This window comes from Berghia stephanieae, chromosome 4 (assembly GCF_034508935.2).
Source record: "Berghia stephanieae isolate SIO BIC M18660-M18661 chromosome 4, UCSD_Bste_1.3, whole genome shotgun sequence".
NCBI lineage: Eukaryota > Metazoa > Mollusca > Gastropoda > Nudibranchia > Aeolidiidae > Berghia > Berghia stephanieae.
In genome coordinates, this window is record NC_088363.1 from 48971538 (window position 1) to 48995543 (window position 24006).

The 24006-nt window shown below is 33.4% G+C and overlaps 1 protein-coding gene across 10 annotated transcripts in view; it reads left to right on the forward strand.

Annotated features, from left to right (window-relative positions):
- Positions 1-16170, forward strand: part of LOC144970743 (H(+)/Cl(-) exchange transporter 4-like) — a 96400-nt gene extending 80230 nt beyond the window's left edge. For 7 of the 10 annotated variants that reach the window (XM_078910722.1, XM_078910724.1, XM_078910727.1 and 4 more), the window contains 5 exons: positions 4161-4219; positions 5256-5363; positions 6719-6837; positions 7995-8089; positions 10989-16170. In XM_078910722.1, coding sequence (XP_078766848.1) covers positions 4161-4219; positions 5256-5363; positions 6719-6837; positions 7995-8089; positions 10989-11079 — 472 coding nt within the window. In that variant the 3' untranslated portion in view covers positions 11080-16170. Of the gene's footprint in view, positions 1-1524; positions 1549-4160; positions 4220-5255; positions 5364-6718; positions 6838-7994; positions 8090-10988 lie in introns of all 10 variants that reach the window. The other 3 variants (XM_078910721.1, XM_078910725.1, XM_078910728.1) reach the window with 1 other exon arrangement.
- The last annotated feature ends 7836 nt before the right edge of the window (positions 16171-24006 follow it).

The following is a 24006-nucleotide window of genomic DNA, read 5'->3' on the forward strand; positions in this document are numbered from 1 at the left end:
AACTGGTGAATCAAACTGATTATTTTTTAGTAAAACAGTTTCTGTCAAAAAGCAGGTAGTTGGAAAGAAAGAAAAATGAACATCAGTAGAGTGGATATAAAGGTGAATACTTCCTTGCATATACAATTTCCTGGATATTTTATTTTAATTGGCTTAAAATTTTGTCTTTGTATTATAAACTTTGAGTTGAAATAAAATGTTTTTTAAAACTTTAATATAAAGCTTTACCACGTTTTAAAAACGTTTAATTTTGTTCATACGATAATTTTGACATCTAGTTTATAAAAACATTATACTAGATTGAAAGATTAATGCACAAAATGAATGGAACAGCTTAAAAAATGAACAAAATGCTTAAGAGAGAAATTATTTTGACTTCGTATTTCTCAACTAGACATGCCAAGAACGTTTCTGCCACCTTTCTAGATTTAAAGTGATGTATTAACGTTCTAATTGTTTGTTTTTTTATTGGCTGAAGAAGGGTTTTGAGTCTGAAATGTTCCATGTTCAGCATTTTGTTCTTTTTTTAATTGCATTGCAAAATTGAGTAAACCGTAAAGAGAAAATGAAAAATTATAAACAACAGAAATCCCCTTAATTTCCATAGACATTCCTAGTCATCCATTTTACCATCTGGACTTTTCAAATATTTTTCTGAGCAGTTTATACCAAATGCCGCTATATTAATACACAATCAAATACGTGTTTTAATTTATTTTTTTTGTCCTTTAAATTGATAATTTTTTTTTTTTCCGAGTGAGCACTGCACCTATAAACTACCAGATTTTTTTCCCTTTACTTTTGTTTCTAATTTTATTAAGATGATATTTTTTATCTAGATCTACATGCTTTTTTGTATATGATGTTCAAAACAGTAATATCTGCTTAAAGATGTGCCATTAATACAAGCTTTGTACTATAACCAAAAAAAAATTGATAAATTTCGGTTCCATTTTCTTTGTTTTTAAATGGCTTAGATAGTATGTGTGTGTGTGTTTATGAATATCTAGTCTTTATGAGTCATGCGTTTCTGTAGCAAATTGTGTTTACATCGGGGGTGCCAATTGCTCAGTTGGTAGAGCAATTGCTTCACACGCAAGTGGACCGAGTTTGATCCTGGGTGAAGTCGAAATTATTTTTCAGATCACCTGTCCACCACCAGTGATCGGTTAGCAAGGACTGTTTGATCTGGCAGAAAGTCTTTTGCGATAGACTAGCGTCCTATCCAAAGAGTATTAAGCAATTGCTATTGTCCATTTCACGCTATAGACACCGGGATAAAACTCTGGCGCCTTGGGCTTCATAGAATGATTTGTCTTTAGTATCTCATTCACTGTCTTTCGTTGATAAAGGGGAAACCTGAAACGTCCACATAATCTATCATCATAAATGAAATGAAAGCTTATATTCCATTTTATTATTGTTATTTGTTTAATCATAAGAAAGAAATATTTTACTGATGTTTCATTTCTGACCTTCTCTTTTCTCTGTGTAAAAAAACAAATGCCTTTTGGATTAATAAAGATGTAGGCGTTATGGTGCGGGCGTGTAAGTCATTTGCTTTCAAACATTGTTGTGTGTTGTTGTATTTGTGTCTTTTTTATGTGTTGAGTGTTTGCCGTGATGCATTATACACACATATTATATCCATAATGCTTTACAGCCATTTTATTCTATCCGTTTTTATAGTTTGTTTTATCAATTTGTTTTTTAGAATTATTATTGTTTGATTATATTTATTTTAAAAATTAATATTGTTTGATTAAATTTACTTTAAAAATTAATATTGTTTGATTATATTTGCTTTAAAAATTAATATTGTTTGATTATATTTGCTTTAAAAATTAATATTGTTTGATTATATTTGCTTTAAAAATTAATATTGTTTGATTATATTTGCTTTAAAAATTAATATTGTTTGATTATATTTACTTTAAAAATTAATATTGTTTGATTATATTTGCATATTTCTCTTTTTTTAAGTCTCAATTTAAAAAAAAAAATTATTATTAGTGTTTTGTACTTGTACTTCTCTCTCTCTCTCTCTCTCTCTCTCTCTCTCTCTCTCTCTCTCTCTCTCTCTCTCTCTATCTCTATCTCTCTCTCCCTTTCTCTCTCTCTCCCTCTCTCTCTCTCTCTCTCTCTCTCTCTCTCTCTCTCTCTCTCTCTCTCTCTCTCTCTCTTTCTCTCTCTCTCTCTCTGCGGGTGGTTGGATGGGAGCATCACCCTTGAATCATATACCTATGATGTTCGCATGGGTGTACGATCCGATAGTGATGTCGTTTCTTCTTCTCTTTACTAGCCTATCCTGCTTCTTTGGTTTGTGATTGTATTTTTGACAGGGGATATTTTTTTTCTGTAAATCTTCTGCCTGTTTGTTCTTGGTTATTTATAATTTAGCTTATGATATCTCTCTCTCTCTCTCTCTCTCTCTCTCTCTCTCTCTCTCTCTCTCTCTCTCTCTCTCTCTCTTTCTCTCTCTCTCTCTCTCTCTTGGGGGGAGGGGGGGGGTTTGTTTGTTTTTTTTGGGTGTTCTCTGTCTTACTCCTCATCCCCTCTCTCTATCAATTGTTTTGTTCATTTTGTGTGCTTCAAACAGGATTTTGTGTCATGATTTAATTCCCTCCATACCTCGACTCCAATCGCTCCTCTAACCTTTCAACAACATAAGTGATTTTACAATTTATGAATTATGTGTGTGCGCACCACATGATTCTCCCCCAGCCTACCCTTTCCCCTTTGCTAACTCTGGAGTCATCATCTAACCGATGATATGTGTAGTTGTGTGTTTAATGGGGTTTTTTGTTTAATTCTATTTAGGTAACTTTCACAAATATAATACACAAAGAAAGCATCCTATATTTTATTTATTGATTTTTATTATTCATTCATTCATTTATTTGTTTATTTACTTATTTTTTCTTGTGTTGTTGTTTTAGTTTGTTTCTTTTTCTATTTTTTTTTTTTAGTTTTTATTTGTTGTTGTTGTTCTTTTCTGAGTGTAAGTGTACTGGTTGAATGCATCTAAAAATATCAGCCTTCTTCTATTTTGAGACATTGTAACGAATATACCCGTCGTGCTGTGGTTTCTTTTCACAATTTTCAATTAATGTGACACACTTTTTGCTTTTTAAAAATGATATAATTCCCAAATTTGTGGGGTTTTTTTGGAAAGGCATATGGTTTGTGAGATATTTCGGTCTTTATTAAAATCTATTTATCGGCCTATTTTGATTCTTTTTTTTTTTATTGTCATTTTTTGACAATCGTGATTAAGAATAGATGTTCAAATTTTGTGTCATCATGTGATGTAAGTATCTTGTGACGAAAGAAACGATGAACAAAGCATATATTCAATATTTTTATTTTCTTCGTCCACCATTTTCTTACCTCTCTGATCACGCACAATGACAGGAAGATTGTTTTTTTTTCTATGCAAATCATGAGAATGACAAGAGAATTTTATTTATTAATTCCTAAACACAATCCGACATATTTTAAAAAAATTGTTTTGGTTATTATTCTTGTTACTTTTTTAATGAAATGATATAAAATGTTTGTATGTGTCGGTACTTAGATTTTTTTTTTTTCATATGATCAAATTTTAATACATGAAAAAAGAAGGAAGAGAATTTTTTTCAAAACATTTTCTAAAGTGGTTTTGATTTTTTTTTTAGATTTGGTTGATTTCTAGCATAAGTGTCATGTCATTATGACCTAAATATGATTGTTTTAATTTGTATAGGATGATTCATATATAAAATAATTTATTTTATTTTTTTTTTTTTTTTGGGGGGGGGGGGGTCTTTGCTTTGTATCCAAAAGGTACTGAGTTCAATTCCCTGCTGCATCGAGCGAGCCACCTCTCCTTAAGTGCGGCACTGCACTGGGGCTGCCACTTGGGTTATTCTAGTCTCACCTTGGAATAGACCCTCAAGACAGATTTCACCCCTGGGGATGAATAAATGGAATTTTATTTATTAATTAAATTTATTATATCTCTTATATTTCAAATAGTTTTAATTTAGATTTTAGAGATTTATTTGACAAAAAAAATAAAAAAATAAAAATATATATCTAATAAATGGGGAAAAGTTAATAAGAGGTAGAGAATTAATTTGACTTTTGGTATGATGTGTTTTGTTGTTTGTTTTATCCAGACGTAACGACCCTCCACTGGCCACCCTTACCCAGGACACGTTGACCGTAGAGGAGACAGGTCTGGTTTTTATAGAAAGTTTTAATATTTGATTGTCACTTGGATATTTATTTAACTGAGATATATATATATATATATATATATATATATATATATATATATATATATATATATATATATATATATATATATATATATATATATATATATATATATAATCAAATTGATATGAATAAATGTAACTTAGTAAGATTATGAAAAGGGAAGGAGGTAATGTTGTATGGGCTTTCGTTAGGATCAGATTGATTTATTTTTAGTTGCATATTATATTATTTGTCATTTTGCAAGTTATAGTCCAGGTAGGGGTCCCAATGGCTCAGTTGGTAGACCTCTCGTACGTTCCACATGCCAAAAGATTACAAGATCGATCCAGGGTGCAGCCGAGATGAATTGGATAGCTGGCTGTGTTAGATCTTATGGAAAGTACTTTGCAATAGTCTAGTGTCCTAACCAGAGAATGGCAAGCCAATTGCCATTGTCCATTTCATGCTGTAGAAACCAGGATTAAACTCCAGTTACGTGGGCCTCGTGGCTCTATAGGACTGGAGGACTACTTAAAGTCCTGGTAGAAGCAACTAAAAGGTTGCCTGAAACTCATCTCCCCAATTTTGTATAACACTGGGATGAAACAGATGGTGAAAAGTTAAAAATAGCGAGAAATATGAACTTCAAGTAGCAGTGAGGAGGGGGGGGGGGGAGGTGTAAATGAGGGATTGTTGGGGGGGTTTTGTGTTTTTTTTTTGTGTGATTTTTATGGGGTTTTTTTGTTTTGTTTTTGTTTATTTGTTTGTTTGTATAAATCATAATCTTGACCCTTTTACTAGAGGACAGCCGTGCTAAATATTTCTCTGTCATCTGTCTGGATTTGAAATGATATATTGATATTTTTGTTATTGGTTTGAGAATGGTTCTGAGCCCGAAACATGCAGTGTTTGGTATTTTGTCTTTTTTTAATCTGTCATTTTTCTTTTCATTCGTTACTTGTTAATGTTTTGTTCTATTTTTGTTTTTTTTTTTGTTTTTTTGGTACCCACAGAATACCTCCTTCGTCACACAGAGCACAACGGCTTTCCTGTCGTGGTGTCCAAGGAATCTCAGTACTTGGTCGGTTTTGTTCTTAGGAGGGATCTCAATCTGGCTATAGGTAAGACTGATCGGTATGACTTGGTCATCATCATTTGTTGTCAAAGTGATGGACATTGTGGAGATGTTGGTCTGGTGTTGAAGTGATTATTATGAGTAGTAACAATAGTGGTAGTAGTAGTGGTAGTAGTATGTAGTAGTAGGAGGGGGAATAGGAGGAGGAGGAGTAATAATAGTAGTAGACTTAGTTTTAGTAGAAGTAGTAGTTGTTATTGTTGTTCTAGTAGTAGTAGTAGCAGTAGTAGTAGTAGTAGTAGCAGTAATAGTAGTAATAGTAGTAGTAGTAGTAGTAGTAGCAGTAGTAGTAGTAGTAGTAGGTGATGGCAGTGGTTGTGGCAGCGGCTGCATAAGCAGCAACAGTAGTGGTAGGTACATATGCAAATAGTCAAAATAGCATTGGAAGTTAAACCAATCCCAACCCAGTCATTATCACTGTAGTGATACAATAGTTATCCAGTAGATTCAAAACAAAAGCCAGTCTGCACTGGGTCGTGTCACACAATGTGTTGTGAGAAGATAGTGTTTATTTACCAGACCTGCCTAGTTGACTTATAGAAAACACAAAGCCACAACAGAGAGATACCAGTATCGTATGTTTTGGTCTTTGTGATTGCTTCTCAGTCACTGATCATAGACTAAATAGGTGGAGGACTATAGAGTTGTATTATACATTGTGTTGTGAGAAGATATTGTGCATGATGTTTTATTTACAGACCTGCCTATTGTTACGAAATATTTAGGTGATCTCAAACTCAGTATACTGATTGTGTGCTCTTGGCATTTACATCTGTTCCCTATTTGAACGATTTTCCCTATGTCTTACTTTTTACCCTAAGTCCTTTTAATTGTACATCTAGAATGTTTTTACTATCCAATATTCTTCCGGTTTTACTGGAGCTGATATGACCTAAATGTGTTTCAAGTGCCGTAAAACCCTTAAAAATAAAAACAAACTAATTTTCCCTCTGCAAACTACAAATTTTAGATATTTCAAGTAGGCAGGTCTTGTCTTTATTTTCCACACATGCTGAGTGAAATTTTTTTACTTCGTAGTTCTTTCAGAAAAAAATAAATGCCAAAGTATTAAGCTTTAAGATGATACGTTTTTCCTCAACAAGTGTGTGTAATGTCACAAAATCCTAAATATTGGTGTTTTATTTCAAAATGTTCATTTTTTAAAAAAGTTTTCTTGAATTCATGATGTCTCTGTAGTTCTCTAGGTCTGGAGGTCAAAATATCTGTGGTTGTAGAAGCAGGCAGGTCTGCTTGTCCCATATTTTGTCATTGGAAAAATCACAACAGAAAGAAATATTGATTTCCAAACATAAAATATCCAACTGTTCCCATCTTTTGCAGCCAATGCTCGTAAGAACTCCGAAGGCGTGGTCAGTAATTCCATCGTCTACTTCACCGGCCATGTGCCCAGCAACCCTGGTGGTTTGGCACCGCTCAAACTCAGGAAGATTCTAGACTTGGTGAGTTATTTAAAATTGCAATCTGGAAATGCCTTAAAGAACCCATTATGCAATTTAAAAAAGAGAGACGAAAAAAGAATAAAGATGGTTGTATTGGTAGATAATTCGTAAACAGTTCACTCAAAAAATATGTATCAATCTATATTTTATTTTGATTTTACTTATGCCCTTCCGATTGGCATCATTAGATGCTACCACCTAGGCATTCCAAAAAGGAATATAAATAATCCACCAAACAAAACGTTTTATGTCAACAAGAATCACCCTTGTTGTCCAAAGTGAGCGAATTGCCCAGGGAGAATGTTTTTAAAAAGCAAATAGCCTGAAATGGGGATCAACCTGTGACAGTTTGTGTCACTGTGCAATAAATTAACCCATCAGCCACCTCACCCTCTATGATCTAGTATGGTGTCGACATGAACCAGATGAGGAAAATTAACAGTAATTTTTGTCCAATCAAAACATGGAATGGAATTTGTGACACACCTTCAAACGTGGTCGACAAGCATGGTTGGTTGTTTATAAACAGTGACCTGAATAAAATCGACCTCTCTCTGATCATTGTTTTTGAGGTTGTTTCTGCCAAATGGATGACAAGACATCACACGATTTTCTTGATCATATTTTAAACGTTTAAATTTACACATAGTTTTCTATGTTGGTTCTATTGATCAAGTGGTAAAAGTGTGGGTATTTTACGTAGTCTGATGCCATCGATAGTAAAACCTGTGGAGTTCACTATGTTTACCAATCACTACCATTGTTTACATTATGATGACTGTCAGAGACGTGGTTATCTAGGTGTCTATTGAGCTTAAAGTCAGAAAAATATTAGAAAAAAAAATTTGTGCTATTTAAAGTTGAAGAAATAAAACTCTCTCTGTCCAATAAGTCTGATTTTAACCTGTACGTCTAGTTTAAGATTGAATTTTAAGTATCGGGTAGCAGTTGGATATTTTGCTATGTAAATTTATTTATTTTAAAAGGCTAATATTTGCTTTTTAGCAGTTTTACAGTGCATGCAATTCTTTTTTTTTTTTAAGTTAATGGAATAGCTTAAATATTGTAGAAATATCAATAAAGTCAAAAACAATGAATACTTTGGGATAGTTTTGTACCTTCCTATCTCATGCTTTGATGGATTACTCCTTTCACAGGCACCAGTGACCATTACTGACCAGACACCCATGGAAACTGTGGTGGAAATGTTTAGAAAGCTGGGCTTGAGACAGACGCTGGTGACTCACAATGGGTGAGGATAATAGATATGAGTTTCAAGACGCTTATTGAGCAAAATAATTCTCTCTATTGAACTCTAATGATACATGGTGCTCATAAAAGCGCAGCCTTTATAAGAAAGAAAAGGAGCAATTTATCACATTTACACAACTTTAACACCATTTCTATCTTGACTTGTGCGGCTATATGGTCTAGTGGTATGACACTCGCCTTTGGATCGGAAAGTCCTGGGTTCGAGTCCTGCTCTGAGAGGTGCCTAGTTGAGTCCTTGGAAAAGGCTTTTTACTCACATTCTCTCACGGTACTGAGGTGTAAAATGAGTACCTGGTCGTTAAAAGTGTTGCCTCTGTTGGAAAAAAAAATTGTAATATTGCCTTACTGGGTGGGGTTCCTGATCCCCATAGTGGGCAGGGAGGTACATGCGGTGTCTTCTATCCCCCATACCCGTTTTCCAATTGTTTCCTGTCATTGTCTTGGAATGAGATTACTTAGTTTTGTCCTGATCCTTGCCGGAGTTCCTTGGCTGGGAGGGAAACAGTCGAATGTATAGTTATTGTTTTGGGAGATGATATTTTTTTCCTTGTAAATCATCTATCTGTTATGCATTGTATTATGTTTAGTTTACATATTATATTATATGATTGGTAAACATTTGAGTGTATTCCTCTTAGTTGGGACCTGTGCTTGTGTCTGGATGAGACTTTTAGGTGATCTCAAACTAAGTACTTTGGCGGTGTGCTCTTGGAATCTACATCTGTTTCCTATTTGAACCAGTTCCCCTTTGTCTTACCTTTTCTTTTGTGCTTTAATTGTAATTCTAGAACTTTTTACTATCCCATTTTCTTCTTTTTTACTGGCGCTGATATGACCTTAATGTGTTGCAAGCGCCGTAAAACCCTTAAAAACAAACAAAACAAACAATATTGCCTTACAGGCGTCATGTTTTGTCCTAAATCTTTTATAAAGTGCTTTGTGGATATTGTGCTACATAAATGTTCAAGTTTTTTTTTCTTATTTTCTGTGATATTCAGTTTAACAATTAAAAAAAACATCTTGTTGTAAAAAAGCTATTGTGGGCCTCAATTATAAGGCGGGAGGGGGGGGGGGCAATTTGTGAGAAGGAGGTGGGGATGGAGATAATTACATAAAGTCTTAAGTTGTAGTCATTGTGGTTAAGATGGTGGGAATGATTGATGATGATATCAATGATGATGATGGTGGTGATGATGATGATGATGATGGGATAGCAATGATGTTGATTGTTGTTTAGGACATGATGATAGTTGCTGAATAAGTTTTTTAATGGTTGATTGATGTATGTAATGGTTGTGACAGTGAGGTATGACACTTTACACACATAATGCCCCATTCTACTCAGATGTGTATGAGCACTTGGCTCTAGGCAGGATATTTTAGGAGTTATGGTACGAAAAGGTCACTTAACAGATGATGTGTACTGTGTGAAAAGGAAATTTGGTTGCATGCAGCCTGCTGAGAGAATAAAGTAAACATTCTTAAGTGCATTGAGCATGGTTCAGTGCTGATGGATTATCTCAGTGACAGTTTATCATCTCAATTGCTCTAAAAGTTGGGGCTTGTGCAGTAAAAATGTGGTTTAAAGGCAATCGTTCAAATTTTTTCCTCTTTCAACCTTTTATCTCCATCACCACTGTGGGCTTTCTGGGTGGGTCTTCGACCTCCGTTGGTGAGCAAGAGGTCATACTGTGTCTTCTATCCCCTATATCTGTCATCTGCATTTTTTGCCAAATTGGGACCTAAAATTTGCCAAAATTTGCCCAAAAAAACCCCAAAATTTGCCAAGAAATTTGCCAAAAAGACCAAAATTTGCCCAAAAATTTGCCGCACTTTGGGTCCTTATTTGAAGATTTTTTGACGAAACGATCCATGACTGAAGTTGGAAGTGTAAGTGACTCGATTTATTTGACTTGAAATGAAATGACTGTGAATAGCATTGTTACAAAGATTTTAAAGGATCATTATCCGTAGAGAATAGCTTCCCTTAGTTTGGGCCCAGGCAAAGCTGCAACATTTCTCAAGTTTCGCAGTTTTTTTCTCGTTATTTTGTTTTCGCTTCTTTTTTTTTCCCAAAATTTGCCACGCGATTTGCCAATTTTCCCAAAATTTGTCACGATTTGCCAATTTTGGGAAATTTGCCAAAATTAGCGGATCGCCCTGATATTTACAGCCGCAAATTACCATTTGCGGCCGCAAAAAATGCAGATGACAGCTATATCTGTTGTCCGAGTTGCTTTCTGTCTTTGACCTGGAATGGGATTTCTTAGCTTTATCCTCGCCCTGGCTTGAGTCCTTGACTGGGAGGGGAACAGTCAAATGTATAGTTATAGTTTTGGGAGGTATATTTTTTTCCTTCTAAATCATCTCTCTGTTATGTACTGATAGTTATAATTTTTGTTTTTCTAAACATTTGAGTGAGTGTATTCCTCTTAGTGGGATCCTGTCATGGTATGTGGATGAGACTTTTAAGTAATCTCAAACTAGGACCATTGATGGTTTGCTCTCGAAATCTACATCTGTTCCCTATTTGAATCAATTTCCCTTTGTCTTACTTTTTCTTTGGTGCTTAAATTGTAATTATAGAACTGTTTGACTATCCAATTTACTTCCTTATTACTGGCGCTGAAATGTTTGCAAAAGCTGTAAATCTGTTAAAAACAAACAAAAGCTAAAAATATTTTTAAAACAACCCTTGTGTTTTAAGTGGTCAAATTGATATGTTGCAAATTCATCCCTTTTCTGTGTCTATTTTGTTGTCCTTTATTCTTTTGTTTGTTTATATTTCCTTATTTTATTATGTGGGGAGCGGGAGGGGGTTGTTTTATTTTTATTTTTTTCAATAATGGACCATAAATTTTATTTTTCACCACTTCCAGTCGTCTGCTGGGCATCATCACCAAGAAAGATGTATTGAGGCATATAGCACAGCTGGACAATCAAGACCCAGAATCCATTCTCTTCAACTAGAGATTTCTATAGATCGATTCACGGGTTATCTCTCCCTACCTTCTACAATCTGCCCAAAAGTAAATGTCCCATACCAGATCATTCATGCAGTAATCTTTATAAGAGCCAAGTTGAGCCAAGGCAAAGACGTGCTGTCACAGGAGCCAATGAGGACCAGACTGACTCTCTGTTGTCAATGTTGCGGTACAACAGCATAAAGTGTAATACAAATATGGAGGGTGTCTGACTCTAACCATGTGATCATGAGAGAGGTGATTTTGAAAAAAATGCTTTTAGACCGACCTATCTTCAAACTAACTGGACATGTGTGTTTAGATCAGATGATTATTCCCGCCAAATAACGTAAATGTTGCTGCTCGAAGCTCAAAGAAATAAATAACTGTGTAATTGAATGTAAGCTTCAATTTAATGACGAAAACAGATAAAATGGACGTTTCAGGTTTCCCCTTTATCAACAAAACGGGATGAATGAAACACTCATTCATCTGTAGTGTTTCATTCATCCTGATTTGTTGATAAAGGGGAAACCTGAAATGTCCATTTTATCTGTTTTTGTAATTAAATTGAAGCTTACATTCAATTTCACATTGTTATTTAATTCCACCAAAAAAAACGGGATTTTGGTTACTCTCTGTTCATCACAAGGATATTGGGAGCGAATAGGCTTTCATATAAGCCATAAAAAAAAAAAACATTTTAAAGATTTTTTTATCACACATGACGCTTGCATGCTTAGAATCGGCGCCCTTGATATATCGTTTTTTAAAGCAGAAAATAGATGATCATTAACCCTTACAGGTGGAGTTCAAATGTGCTTTGAATCTGATGTTAAGTCTTAGTTTTTTCACCAAGAGAGTAATGAGACTTGGACTTCAATGACACCGGGATCACATTGCATTTACTGCCAATTTTTCTTGGTGAAAATGATGAAATTTTATAGAACAGACTATAAATTCACTTTTTTGGTTCACATTGATGTAAAACCAGATTGAGACTGTGGGTTAAAGGGATGCCCTTTTTCAGGCGAAAGCCAGAGGACTGGCTTTTTAAAAATTTTCAGACTGATCGAGATCGATATTGGTGAGTTGATTTTTAAAAAAGATGAAGCATCACTTGTTTAAAGGGGATGGTTAAGGGGAATCTCGATGGATATATAACCTTGTTTATGATTTAAGGGTCATATCATTTGATAAAGAGAAGCCTTGTATGAAACATTTTCATATATATGATATTTACAAGAAAAATTATCGGGCTTTTAAAAAATGTTTTAGTAAAGGGCATCCCGGGGTTACAAATGAAATGGCTCCATGTTTGGTCATTGTGATTGGTTGATTCATCGTAGGCTCTAATTTCTATAAATATTAATATTGATGATAATGATATGGAATATAAGCTTCAATTTAATTTACGAGGACAGATAATGTGGGCGGTTCGGGTTTCCCCTTTATCAACAAAACATGATGAATGAATGAAGCACTAAGGACGAATGAGAGATGAGAGGATGGTATAGTTAAAGGCTCTTGAGTTCAATGAAATTTTGAATAGATTGACATACAAAATAAATAATATATGGCCATTTGTGAAATCTCAAACTGTTTCCCGATGCGTTAAAAATATAATTTTGATGAATTTTGATGCAGTTTATTTTTGTGTAATTAATGTGATGTGATGCCATTTCTTAATCTTGTTTCTGATAGAATTGACTCCTTGATGTACAAATTATGAAGGTATAAGTTGAATATGTCATCATTTTATTGTTTTGAGGTTTGTTTGTTTTTTAATTTATATATTGTAGTTATTATATAGAAATTTTTATTCGAGCATTGATGTTTCATTTGTGTATCTTATAGATTAATTGAATTCTTCGCATGATCCATTGTGAACATGGATAAGCTTGTTTTGTTCATACAAGCATGTGTGCGTGTGTTTGGGTGTGTGTATATATGAGTGTGAATATGTGTATGTGTGCGCGCACAAATGTATGTGTGTTTGTGTGTGAATTTTTGCCCGTGTGTTTGTATTGTGAAAGTGTAGGCAAGTATATTTTATCAGCGTTATACATCAAGTTCCATACATAACTTAGTCTGATGTGATAAAATTTGACATTCTAGAATCTGTATATCTTGGATAAAAGTAGGTCTGGGGTTTGTTGTTTTTTTTTTCCTGTAAAAAATTGTGATAAGGAAAAACAACTTAATTCGATATATGCTCTCTAACTTTCAGCTATGTCAAGGGAACTCTTATTAATTTTTTTTTGTTTGTTTTTTTGTTTTTGTGTCCCATAAATTATTTATTATTTATTTTTGCCAGTAATTTATTCATACAGGAATTAACAACTGTGACAAATTAAAAAGTATATATTTAAACTCGTCATTCTATTAATATCAAATGTGCAACACAGACTGTGGTTTTCACTATTGTAGAAATTTGATAGAAATAATTATTCACTGTTATAGATTTATTCAGATAGCACACGTGTGTTTAAAGACACCAATAGCACGTCTGCATTTCTCCACACTGATTAACGGTATGTATAATCCTCTCCTTACTCTGTCTTGAAATTTATTCAAGTTCAAGTAGAATTTTATTTTAGAATGCTATGCTATTTATTAAATGATATAATTTACGTACGTGTATTATAATCATATTGTTCATATATTCCTCAAGAGTTTATCTATTGTACATAATGGTGGCATTTGATGAAAACGAAACAGATGAAAGTGTGAGTCATTGGGTGAATGAAGTAGACGTAAAGATTAATTATATGTTGCGTATTTGTGTGTTTACATATCGGGTCGGAAAATATTCATGGGAGAATGTCTCTCTGAGAGTGAGGGACATAGGGAAGGAAGGAAAAGTAATGAACCAAAGTGAATAAAACAGCTTCAAAAGTATCCCAAAATACCAAACGTAACGTACCTAATTCTCTTCTGCCATCTGTCTGTATTGTATTGTAAGTGACCTATTCATGTTTTTGCTGTTTTTGTTTTGGCGGATTCTGCGCTAGAAATATTCCGTGTTTGGTATGTTTGTTCTTTTTTTAAGCTGTTATATTCATTTTTGTAAATCACTTTTTACAGTCCACAGCCCCTAACAGTTTAGTATTCAAGTCGAAGATATAAAAAAAGAGTGAGGATTATTGTTTGTAACTTGACCTTTGCCTGGATATGTCTCATAGGGAATCAATTTGATCTTTCCAAGGGACATTAGATTAGGCCGTCATGAAAATGATCAGAGAGAAAAAAAAACACTTAAATAAATTTACTGTCTGTGATAATTTGGCGCAAAGTGTTATTTTATCTGTGATCCAGTCAGCCCTTGTAAGACTTGGACACTTGGTTCACAATTCTACATAATGAGTTGGGTACAATCTTTTGACCTCTTTGGGTGGACGGAGAGGTCACTCATGCTGTGTCTTTTATCCCCCTTGATCTGTTTTCCCTTTCCATGTTGCTCTTTGTCGTTCTGGATTGACAAATCTCAATTGTTTCCTGGTCCTGGCAGAGATCCTTAGCTGAGAGGAAAGCAGTTAAATGTATTGTTCCTTTAAATTGTAAATCATATCTCTGTTGTGTACTATTATTCTTATTGGTTTTGAATATATTGTACTTTGTAAGCATTTAAATGTGTCCTTGTTAGTAGGATCCTTTGCTTGTGATTTGTTGAGACTTTTAAGGTAATGTCAAAATCGACACATTGATAGATTGCTCATTGAATCATCTGTTTCCTATTTGAACCGGTCCCCTTGGTCTTACTTTTTCTTTGGATCTTTAAACTTCAAATCCATAACTTATCCTCTGTTATATTCCTTTTTACTGGCTCTGATATGACCTAATAGAGTTGCAAGCACTCTAACAAATAAAAACAAAACTACTCCATGGTGATAAAGAATTACATCTTCACAACAATAAAATAGAACATTTAGACTTTGTGGTATTGGTTTTTAACTTTCTTTTGTTTTCCCTTTTTTTCTCTCTCTCTCTGTGTTAAAAATGGCATTTTTGAAAAATACTTTAACAGATCGACATTGAAGAATTTTAATGGAAATTATGTTGAAAAAAGTACTTATGGCGTATTGGGACCATCTCCTATCTCTTTCCTATTTGTGTGTATATATATGATTGTTTTCCATCGAAGACATATTTATATTTATTGAAAGCCATGGTTACAGTAAAACTTTTTTTAATGGGGTTTTTTTTTTTTGGAAATGTAAAAAATACCAATCTGGGAGTGTGTGTAATGTTTGCCATCATCTTGAATTTGATGGCTTTGCTGTCGTGTGTTTGGTAAGACATTCTATTTTCTATTTAAATAATTGTAAGGGATTTCTCTATGTTTTCCTTTATTTCATCAGGACTGTTTTTGGTTGTAGAATAATGACTTTACAGTCTTTAAATTTCATGCAAGAGAAAAAGTCTGGTTTGTCATTTCGACAATTTAGGACAGAAATACTATATTATGACTTCGAATAGTTTCTTATATAGAGCTGCAGTTTATGTGGTGTATTTTTTTTTTTCAAAGTTTCCTCTTCCCAGGAGTGGAATTTTACTGCAAATCTTACCGTTTTCTTATTTTTAAGTTTCACAGCGAGATAGAAAAATAGTTGTTTGTCACGTTTGTATCGAACTGATCTTTTTAAATCTATTGACAAACTATGGTGATCAACTCGTTTTTTTTCTCCTTATTAATCGTTCTTGTATTTTCTATGATAACAGCTCTTTTTATTTGTCTCTAGTTTTTATTTATTTTTTACCTTATTGATAATGAATTATACTTCGAGTTAATTTTGCATTTATGTTGTATCGTATTTTCACTTTGTTTCTGTAATGGTCAATTTTGTTGTAAGCAATTCCCAGTGTATTTATGATATAAGGCAACAGACATGCCAACCACACCAAAAAAAATCTGAATCTTTTTATCTCTGCTGAAAATAGCCAAATTCGGATTAAGTTTTTTGTAAGTTTGTCTTTTTACCTCCCATGTATGTAGCGCTTACTTACTTATAAATAAGGTTGAAGGAATGTCTAGTTTGATGAAGATTTTTTTAATTGAAAATAATTCAGATTTTAATAAAATAAGAAAGGAAAAAAATATATATATATATATATAATATTTCAAGTATAACTATGATCAACTTCTACAATATTGTAGCAGTTGATTATAATTATACTTGAAATATATTATAAATAGCTCCTCTTATCAAAAAGTTGAGCACCATTAATTCATGGCTTTTGTTTTTATTATATATATATATATATATATATATAGATTTATTGTTTACTTCTACAGTAATATTTACAGGAAGTTGTGTAATCATTATTTATGATTGTGTGTTGTTTCATACTTCCTGTGATGTTTTGGTGTCGAGATTATTATTCGTGGTTTGTAGTTTTCAGAGAAGATGTTTATTTCTGTGTCTGCATGCGGAACTCATAGACATCTTCTCTGCAACTACAACTACAATCCACCATAATAATCTCGACACCAAAACATATATATATAATATATATATATATATATTATATATATATATATATATATATATATATATATATATATATATATATATATATATATATATTGGGGGGGGGGGGGGGGGGAATGGAGATGTGGAGGTGGAAAGGATTCTATCTGATAAATATTGCCTGTGGTGTATTGTAGGTCTAAAACTGACAAATAATTAATCATTAATCAAGGGAGATTATTGTATAAATTTTCTACAGCATGATTTTGTCTGTGTTGTAAATATTAATATTTATTCATGACTCGTGTGTGTGTGTGTGTGTATGTGTATCTCTATGTGTGTTGTGCTTGTTTGTTTGTGTGATATTAAACCAATGTTTGCTTTTTCATATTTGTGACACATTACCTCTGTATGGTATTGTGTCTTGGTGAACCAGACTCTAAAAATGTGAGCTTAAAGTCAAAATATTGAAAGATTTGAGTCTTAGCTGCTGGCCTGGTAATATCAATTAGGAGGGAGTTTGAGAATAAAAATCAGGGAGGTTTGGCTGAAACGCGGGAAAATGTTTTACAGCAATGAGTTGTTTTGTTGGCTTTTGGTATTTTGTTAGGGTTTTTTTTTTCAGCTGCTGCTACCGACAAAAATAAATGATGTTCCTTTCACAGAAAAAAAAAAAAAAAAAAAAATTTTAAAATTCAAATTTGGTATTTCCGATAATGTTACTCTTTGTTGTTTTTTTTTTTTTTTTAGAGTTTTTAAAAAAATGTTTTTGTTTTGTTTGTTTTTTTATTGGGGGTGGGGGGGGGGGGGGGGCTTTAGCTTTTATGAGTCATGTCGTTATGATGATGTTGTTGAATCTCTGCTCAAGTGCTTTTATTTGACTCGACGTTTGGTGTGGATATCACTTAAGGTTTATTTCCTGTACATATTTTGTTTAATTTTGTATTTTGTTTGCAATGAAATGAGGCTGTCCAATTTGCTGTTTTTGATATGACGGACAGGAATAATGACAATGTAACCAGTATTTATCGTTTTGTAATTTATTCATTTTTTGTGATATCACAGCTGATACATATTTGATAATTTTTAAAAATACAATGGTCTTTAAAAACAAAATGCGGGAGATAAAATCGAAAAGATAACCAGAAAATGTTTAGATACAAGCTTTCCCTCTGTAGAACTGCAAGGTCACTCTTACTGTTTCTTCAATCCCACCTAAAACCTTTTTTCCTATCCATTGGGCTCTGGGTGGGGATCCTGACCTCCCATAGCGGGCAGGGAGGTACATACTGTGTCTTCTATCCCCTTATATCTGTTTTCCAACATGCTTTCTGTCTTTGTCTCGGAATGAGATTACTTGGTTTTGTCCTGGCACTGACCGGAATCCTAGCTGGGAGGGAAACAGTCAAATGCATAGTTATTGTTTTGGGAGATGATATTTTTTTCCTTGTAAATCATCTCTCTGTTAAGTATTATTATTTTTTTTTGAATGTATAATGTAAGCATCTGAGTGTGTTCCTCTTTGTTGGATTTTGTGCTTGTGTCTGGATGAGACTTGTAGGTGATTTCAAACTAAGTACATTGGTGGTATGCTCTTGGAATCTACATCTGATCCCTATTTGTTACCAGTTCCCCTTTGTCTTACTTTTTCTTGGGTGCTTTAATTGTAATTCTAGAACTTTTGACTATCCAATTTTCTTCCTTTTTACTGGCGCTGATATAACCTAAATGTGTTGCAAGCGCCGTAAAACCCTTAAAAACAAACAAACAAACAATATCCATTGGGCTCTCTGTCTTTATCTTGGATTTGGACATTTAGTTTTTCTTAGGCCGCGACTAGGGCTCTTTTGTCGATAGGGAAACAGTGAAATGCATGTATTTTGAGAAGTTAATTTTCTTCTTGTAAATTGTCTCTCTATCGTTTGTGCAGTTGAAGCAATTTACTGATTTCTGAGTATATTTTGTAAACATTTGAGTGCATTCCTTTATTGGAGTCCAGTGCTTATGTCTGGATAAGACTTTTACGTGATCTCAAACTAAGCACTTTGATAGTTTTCTCTTGGAATCTATCTACTTCTTTTCCTAATCTTTGTCTTACTTTCCCTTATTGCCAAAACAAAAGTAACTCTGTTGTCTGGGGCACTGTGTCTATATCGAGGTGAGAATTTCATTTATAGGGTCTTAGGTTAAAACCATGAAAATGTTTCTCTTTGTTCCAAGTTTTACTTTTGTTCCCTATTAGAATTTGTCTCCTTGTATTTTAACTCTACTCCAATTACGTTCTCACTTTTATATCATCTACTGGCGCTGAAATGACCTAAAAGTGTAGCTAGCACCACAAAAATAGCAACCTAAATAAACATAACTTTTATATCATCTGTCCTTATACTGGCGCTGAAATGATCTAAAATTGTCGTACGTCTTATAAAACCTCTAAAAACAAATAAGAAAGAAGAACCAATATTACTGATATATTTTTTAGTTGTACGTTTCTTTTTTTACAAGATAATTGAATATCAAAGTAAACAGCTATAATTTTTCTTTTTCTTTTTTTTTTTAATGTATATATTTTTTTATTTAAAAAAAATTAAATCGATGTAAGACAAAGATCCTAAATTGCATTTATTGCTCACTAACCATTGATTTAATTGTGTTTGTTGTATCAAGTCTGCCAACTATCATTAAAAAATTCTCAGTACTATGAATGTTTGGCTCCAAGTATAGAACTACAAAATCATGTTTAATCCGGTACAACTTGTTGAATATGAATGTTTTGTTTTTTTAAATCTTGCCAAGAATGATTGAAATTTCAGGTTTACAGGTCTGGTAACATGTGTGTTTGATGAATACAGAAATACTCCTTGACATCTGATTTTGTCAAGATAGGTGCGCCTGAAAAAAAACATTCCCTCTTGAACTAAAAAGCAATGAACCGATTTTCTCTGTTATATTTTGAAAGAGGACATTTTTTATCAGAACAAGATCTAGTGTATGATCTTTGCTTTGTACCCAAAATGTTCTGAGTTCAACCGCCCGCCAGGCATTATGGCCTTGAGCAAGTCACCTCGCTCTAGCTCACTTTGTGGCACTGCACTGCGACAGATGCCTGGGTAATTCCAGTCTTCCCTTGGAATTGACCATAAAGATAGATTTCACATTGGGGATGAATAGATGGGAAATTTATTTTTATTTTTAAAATATATTTATTCCATTAAAAATTGGAGACATTTGTAACTTATTTTGAAAAATTGAAATATTATACGCATTTGAACCGTGGGCTAAGTTGTCTTTGTGGGCGATTGACTCTAGCCGTATTTCAGTTATATGAGTGATTGAATGATTACTGTTTTAAAGACAAAGATTGATGGACGACATGTGAAATGTTTTATTCAGCTCAATCACCAGCTTTAATAAGGTATATATTATACTGACAAGTGTAATGATAATTACAGGAGACTTTATGAATGATTTACAAATTTAAGTTCATTTTCACCGAATAGACTTGCAGAATGTCTCATACCTTTATCTTATGTTGGAAAAGAATGAAAGGATGTTGGTTTGTTGTTGTTTTTTTTCTATTCTGCATTTTACCCCTTCATGAAGTCAGTCTCCTAATTCGGAGTCAATCAAACAAGATTTTCTCGATTTTTCTTCGTAATTGTAAAAAGATAACAATAAGTGTTGAATTGTAATCATCAGTTTATTAGACGAAGACAGATACTGTGGATGTTTTGGGTTTCCCCTTTATCAACAAAGCGGGTGGTTGGATGGGAGCATCACCCTTGAATCATATACCTATGATGTTCGCATGGGTGTACGATCCGATAGTGATGTCGCTTCTTCTTCTCTTTACTAGCGTATCTGCTTCTTTGGTTTGTGATTGTATTTTTGACAGGGGATATTTTTTTTCCTGTAAATCCTCTGCCTGTTTGTTCTGGTTATTTATAATTTAGCTTATATCTTTAGGTTATGATTTTGATTGACATTTGTACTATTTTGTTAGATTGCTTGTTTTTTTGTTTCAGCGGTCTCTCATATAACCTCAATTGTGTTGGAAGAGACCTAAAGCAACAAACAAAAAAAAAAAAAAAAACACTTTATCAACAAAACATGACGAATAAAACACTAAGGACAAATGAGATATGTGTGAATGGCATAATTAAGGTGAATAAACAAATCTGTCCTTCGTCTAATAAATTGAAGCTTAAAATTCAACACTTATCATTATTTTTTCCTTCATAATTGTATAGAGATTGACTTGTTGTCTGTAGGGTTTTATCACAACAATAATGTAATAATTGCTTTTGTTTATAATATTAATTCTTCAAGATACCAATTATTTACTGGCAGTGCTGATATCATTTGATTTTTCTTCCCATAAATAATTAATAATTTAAACCTTGCAATGAGGTAGAAATAAGTAGGTTATATCATTGGTCATTTCAAGACCTTTTCGGACTCCCAAGAGTTTGTAGCAAGGCTGTGAGAGAAAGATGGAATCTATTGGATATAAAGTGAATTATTTAAAATGATTGCGATATATATGTATTTATGTATTCTTGTATACAAGTTATATCACAGATTTCTGTTTTGGTGGGGATCTCGACCTCCCATAGTGGGCAGGGAGGTACTTGCAGTGTCTTCTATCCCCCTGTGTCTGTTTTCCAATTGCCGTATGTCTTTGTCTTGGAATGAGATTACTAAGTTTTGTCCTGACTCTGGCCGGATACCCTAGCTGGGAGTGAAACAGTCAAGTGTATAGTTAGAATTTTGGGAGATGAATTTTTTTTCTTGTTGTAAAGCATCTCTCTGTTATGCACTGTATTATTATTTTATATATATATATGATTTGTAAACATTTGAGTTTGTTCCTCTTATTGGGGACCTGTTCTTGATCAGGATGAGACATTTAGGTGATCTCAAACTAAGTACACTGATAGTGTGCTCTTGGAATCTACATCATTTCCATATTTGAACTAATTCCCCCTTTGTCTTCCTTTTTCTTGGGTGCTTTAATTGTAAATCTAGAACTTTTTACTATCGCATTTTCTTCATGGCGCTGACATGACCTAGATGTGTTGCATGCCCTGTAAAACCCTTTTAAAAAACTAGATTTCTGTTTGTGTGTGTACATGTGCTTATAGCATTACATGTGATAGTGATACCCTCATTCAATGAACTGAGGTCGTTAGGTCATGTGATACTGTTCATATGAAAGTGAACAATTTTGGAGGCACCGCAGTGAGATGAAGATTTGAAAAGACGTAAATGTGATACAGTGCCAGACAAGGCAGAAAGAAAAATACCAGAACCAGTCATCCTCCAACCCTTTGTAGCTTGATAGCTTCTTTATTCTCTAAATGTTCCTCTGTTCTTGGCAAGAAAAAAAGGTAACTTATTTTTCTAATAACGGATGTTCACAATTCAATTTTTGTTTGTTTTGTTTTGTTTTTCTTTTCATTTTTTTTTCGTTTGTTTGTTTGTTTTTGTTTTGCGAGTTTAATATTTAAAGTATATTGAATGAGAATTTCAAAATGTCGTTTTATTATTAAACCAGCATTATTCATTTTTTTAAAAGCAATTCTACATTGATCCGCTAACAACATTCGCAGAGACGTTGAGATTATTATTATTATTATTATTATTATTATTATTATTATTATTATTATTATTATTATTATTATTATTATTATTATTATTATTATTATTATTATTATTGCTGTTGTTCAATTATGGGTCATATATTATTTTATTATATTAATCAAGAACAATGGCGATCATACCATTCCCCCTTGATGTGACAATATTGAATATGAATGCTATGTATATTTTATAACAACTATAATATTATATTGTATTGTATTAATGTGTAGTAGGTGATGTATATTGTATGTACTTTGTCATGCCGTTTCTATTGGAATTACCACCGACTGCATCCAGATGAAATAAACCCAATGAATTTAATAAAAATTCCGCGGTTTGTGTAGGGTTTTATTTTTCGTTTCTTTTTTGTTTGTTTGTTTTCTCCTGGGGATGGGGGGAGGTGTTAGTTTGGTTTGTTTTTGTTTTTTGGTTTGTTTTGTTCTTTTTTTAATGGGGCTTTTTAATGTTGTTGGTTTATTGGGTTTTGCTTTCCTTGAGGTTTTGTTTTGTTTTGCTTTTATTTGAATTTTTAAAAATTTGATTCCTGGGTGGGGTACTGACCTCCCATAGTGGGCAGGGAGGTACTTACTGTGTCTTCTCTCCCCCTATTTCTGTTTTCCCAACTTGCTTTCTGTCTTTGTCTTGGGATGAGATTACATGGTTTTGTCCTGGCACTGACCGGATACCCTAGCTGAGTGAGGGAATCAGTCAAATCGTGGCCTTCGTAAAGTTATGGCCTGACACTGACCAAAAAATGATGTCAATATGCCAGTCTTTTGCCACAAAAGAAAACAAATCGTGAGTTGTATTCAATAGTTCAACCAATGAAATAACTTGTTTCTGTGAGCTCTACTAACGACAACTCACTAGGCGGTGCAAAAACCAAATAATGACGTCAAACTACAGTCCTTTTGGATTTCAGTGTCAGGCTATATAACATAGCGATGGCTACGGTCAAATGTATAATTAGTTTTGGAGATGTTTATTTTTCCTTGTAAATTATCTCTCTGTTATGCTCTGTATTATGTTTTGTTTACGTGTTATATATGATTTGTAAACATTTAAATGTGTTCTTCTTAGTGGGGACCTGTGTTTAACGTCAGGATGAGACATTTAGGTCTGGGTGGGGTTCCTACCTCCCATAGTGGGCAGGGAGGTACTTATTGTGTCTTCTATCTTCTATATCTATTTTCCAACTTGCATTCTGTCTTTGTCATGGAATGAGATTGCTTGGTTTTGTCCTGGCCCTGGTCGGGGTCCTGGCTGGGAGGGAAACAGTCGAATGCATAGTTATTGTTTTGGGAGATGATATTTTTTTCCTTGTAAATCATCTCTCTGTTATGTATTATTATATTTGTTCTAATTTATAATGTAAGCATTTGAGTGTATTCCTCTTAGTGGGGGCCGTGCTTGTGTCCGGATGAGACTTATTGGTGATCTCAAACTAAGAACATTGATGGTATGCTCTTGCAATCTACATCTGATCCCTATTTGTTCCCAGTTCCCCTTTGTCTTACTTTTTCTTGGATGCTTTAATTGTAATTCTAGAACTTTTTACTGTCCCATTTTCTTCCTTTTTACTGGCGCTGATATAACCTAAATGTGTTGCAAGCGCCGTAAAACCCTTAAAAACAAAAACAGACATTTAGGTGATCTTAACTCACTCAATCCTAGAGATTTTGGCTACTTTTCAAATTGGAAAAAATGTATTAAAAATTAGCGTGTACGCAGATAGTTTTATTCAACTACCACTAACATGTATAAACGCAAAACGTTAACTTTAATACTACGCCTATAATTTGTCTCAGAAAAATGTAATA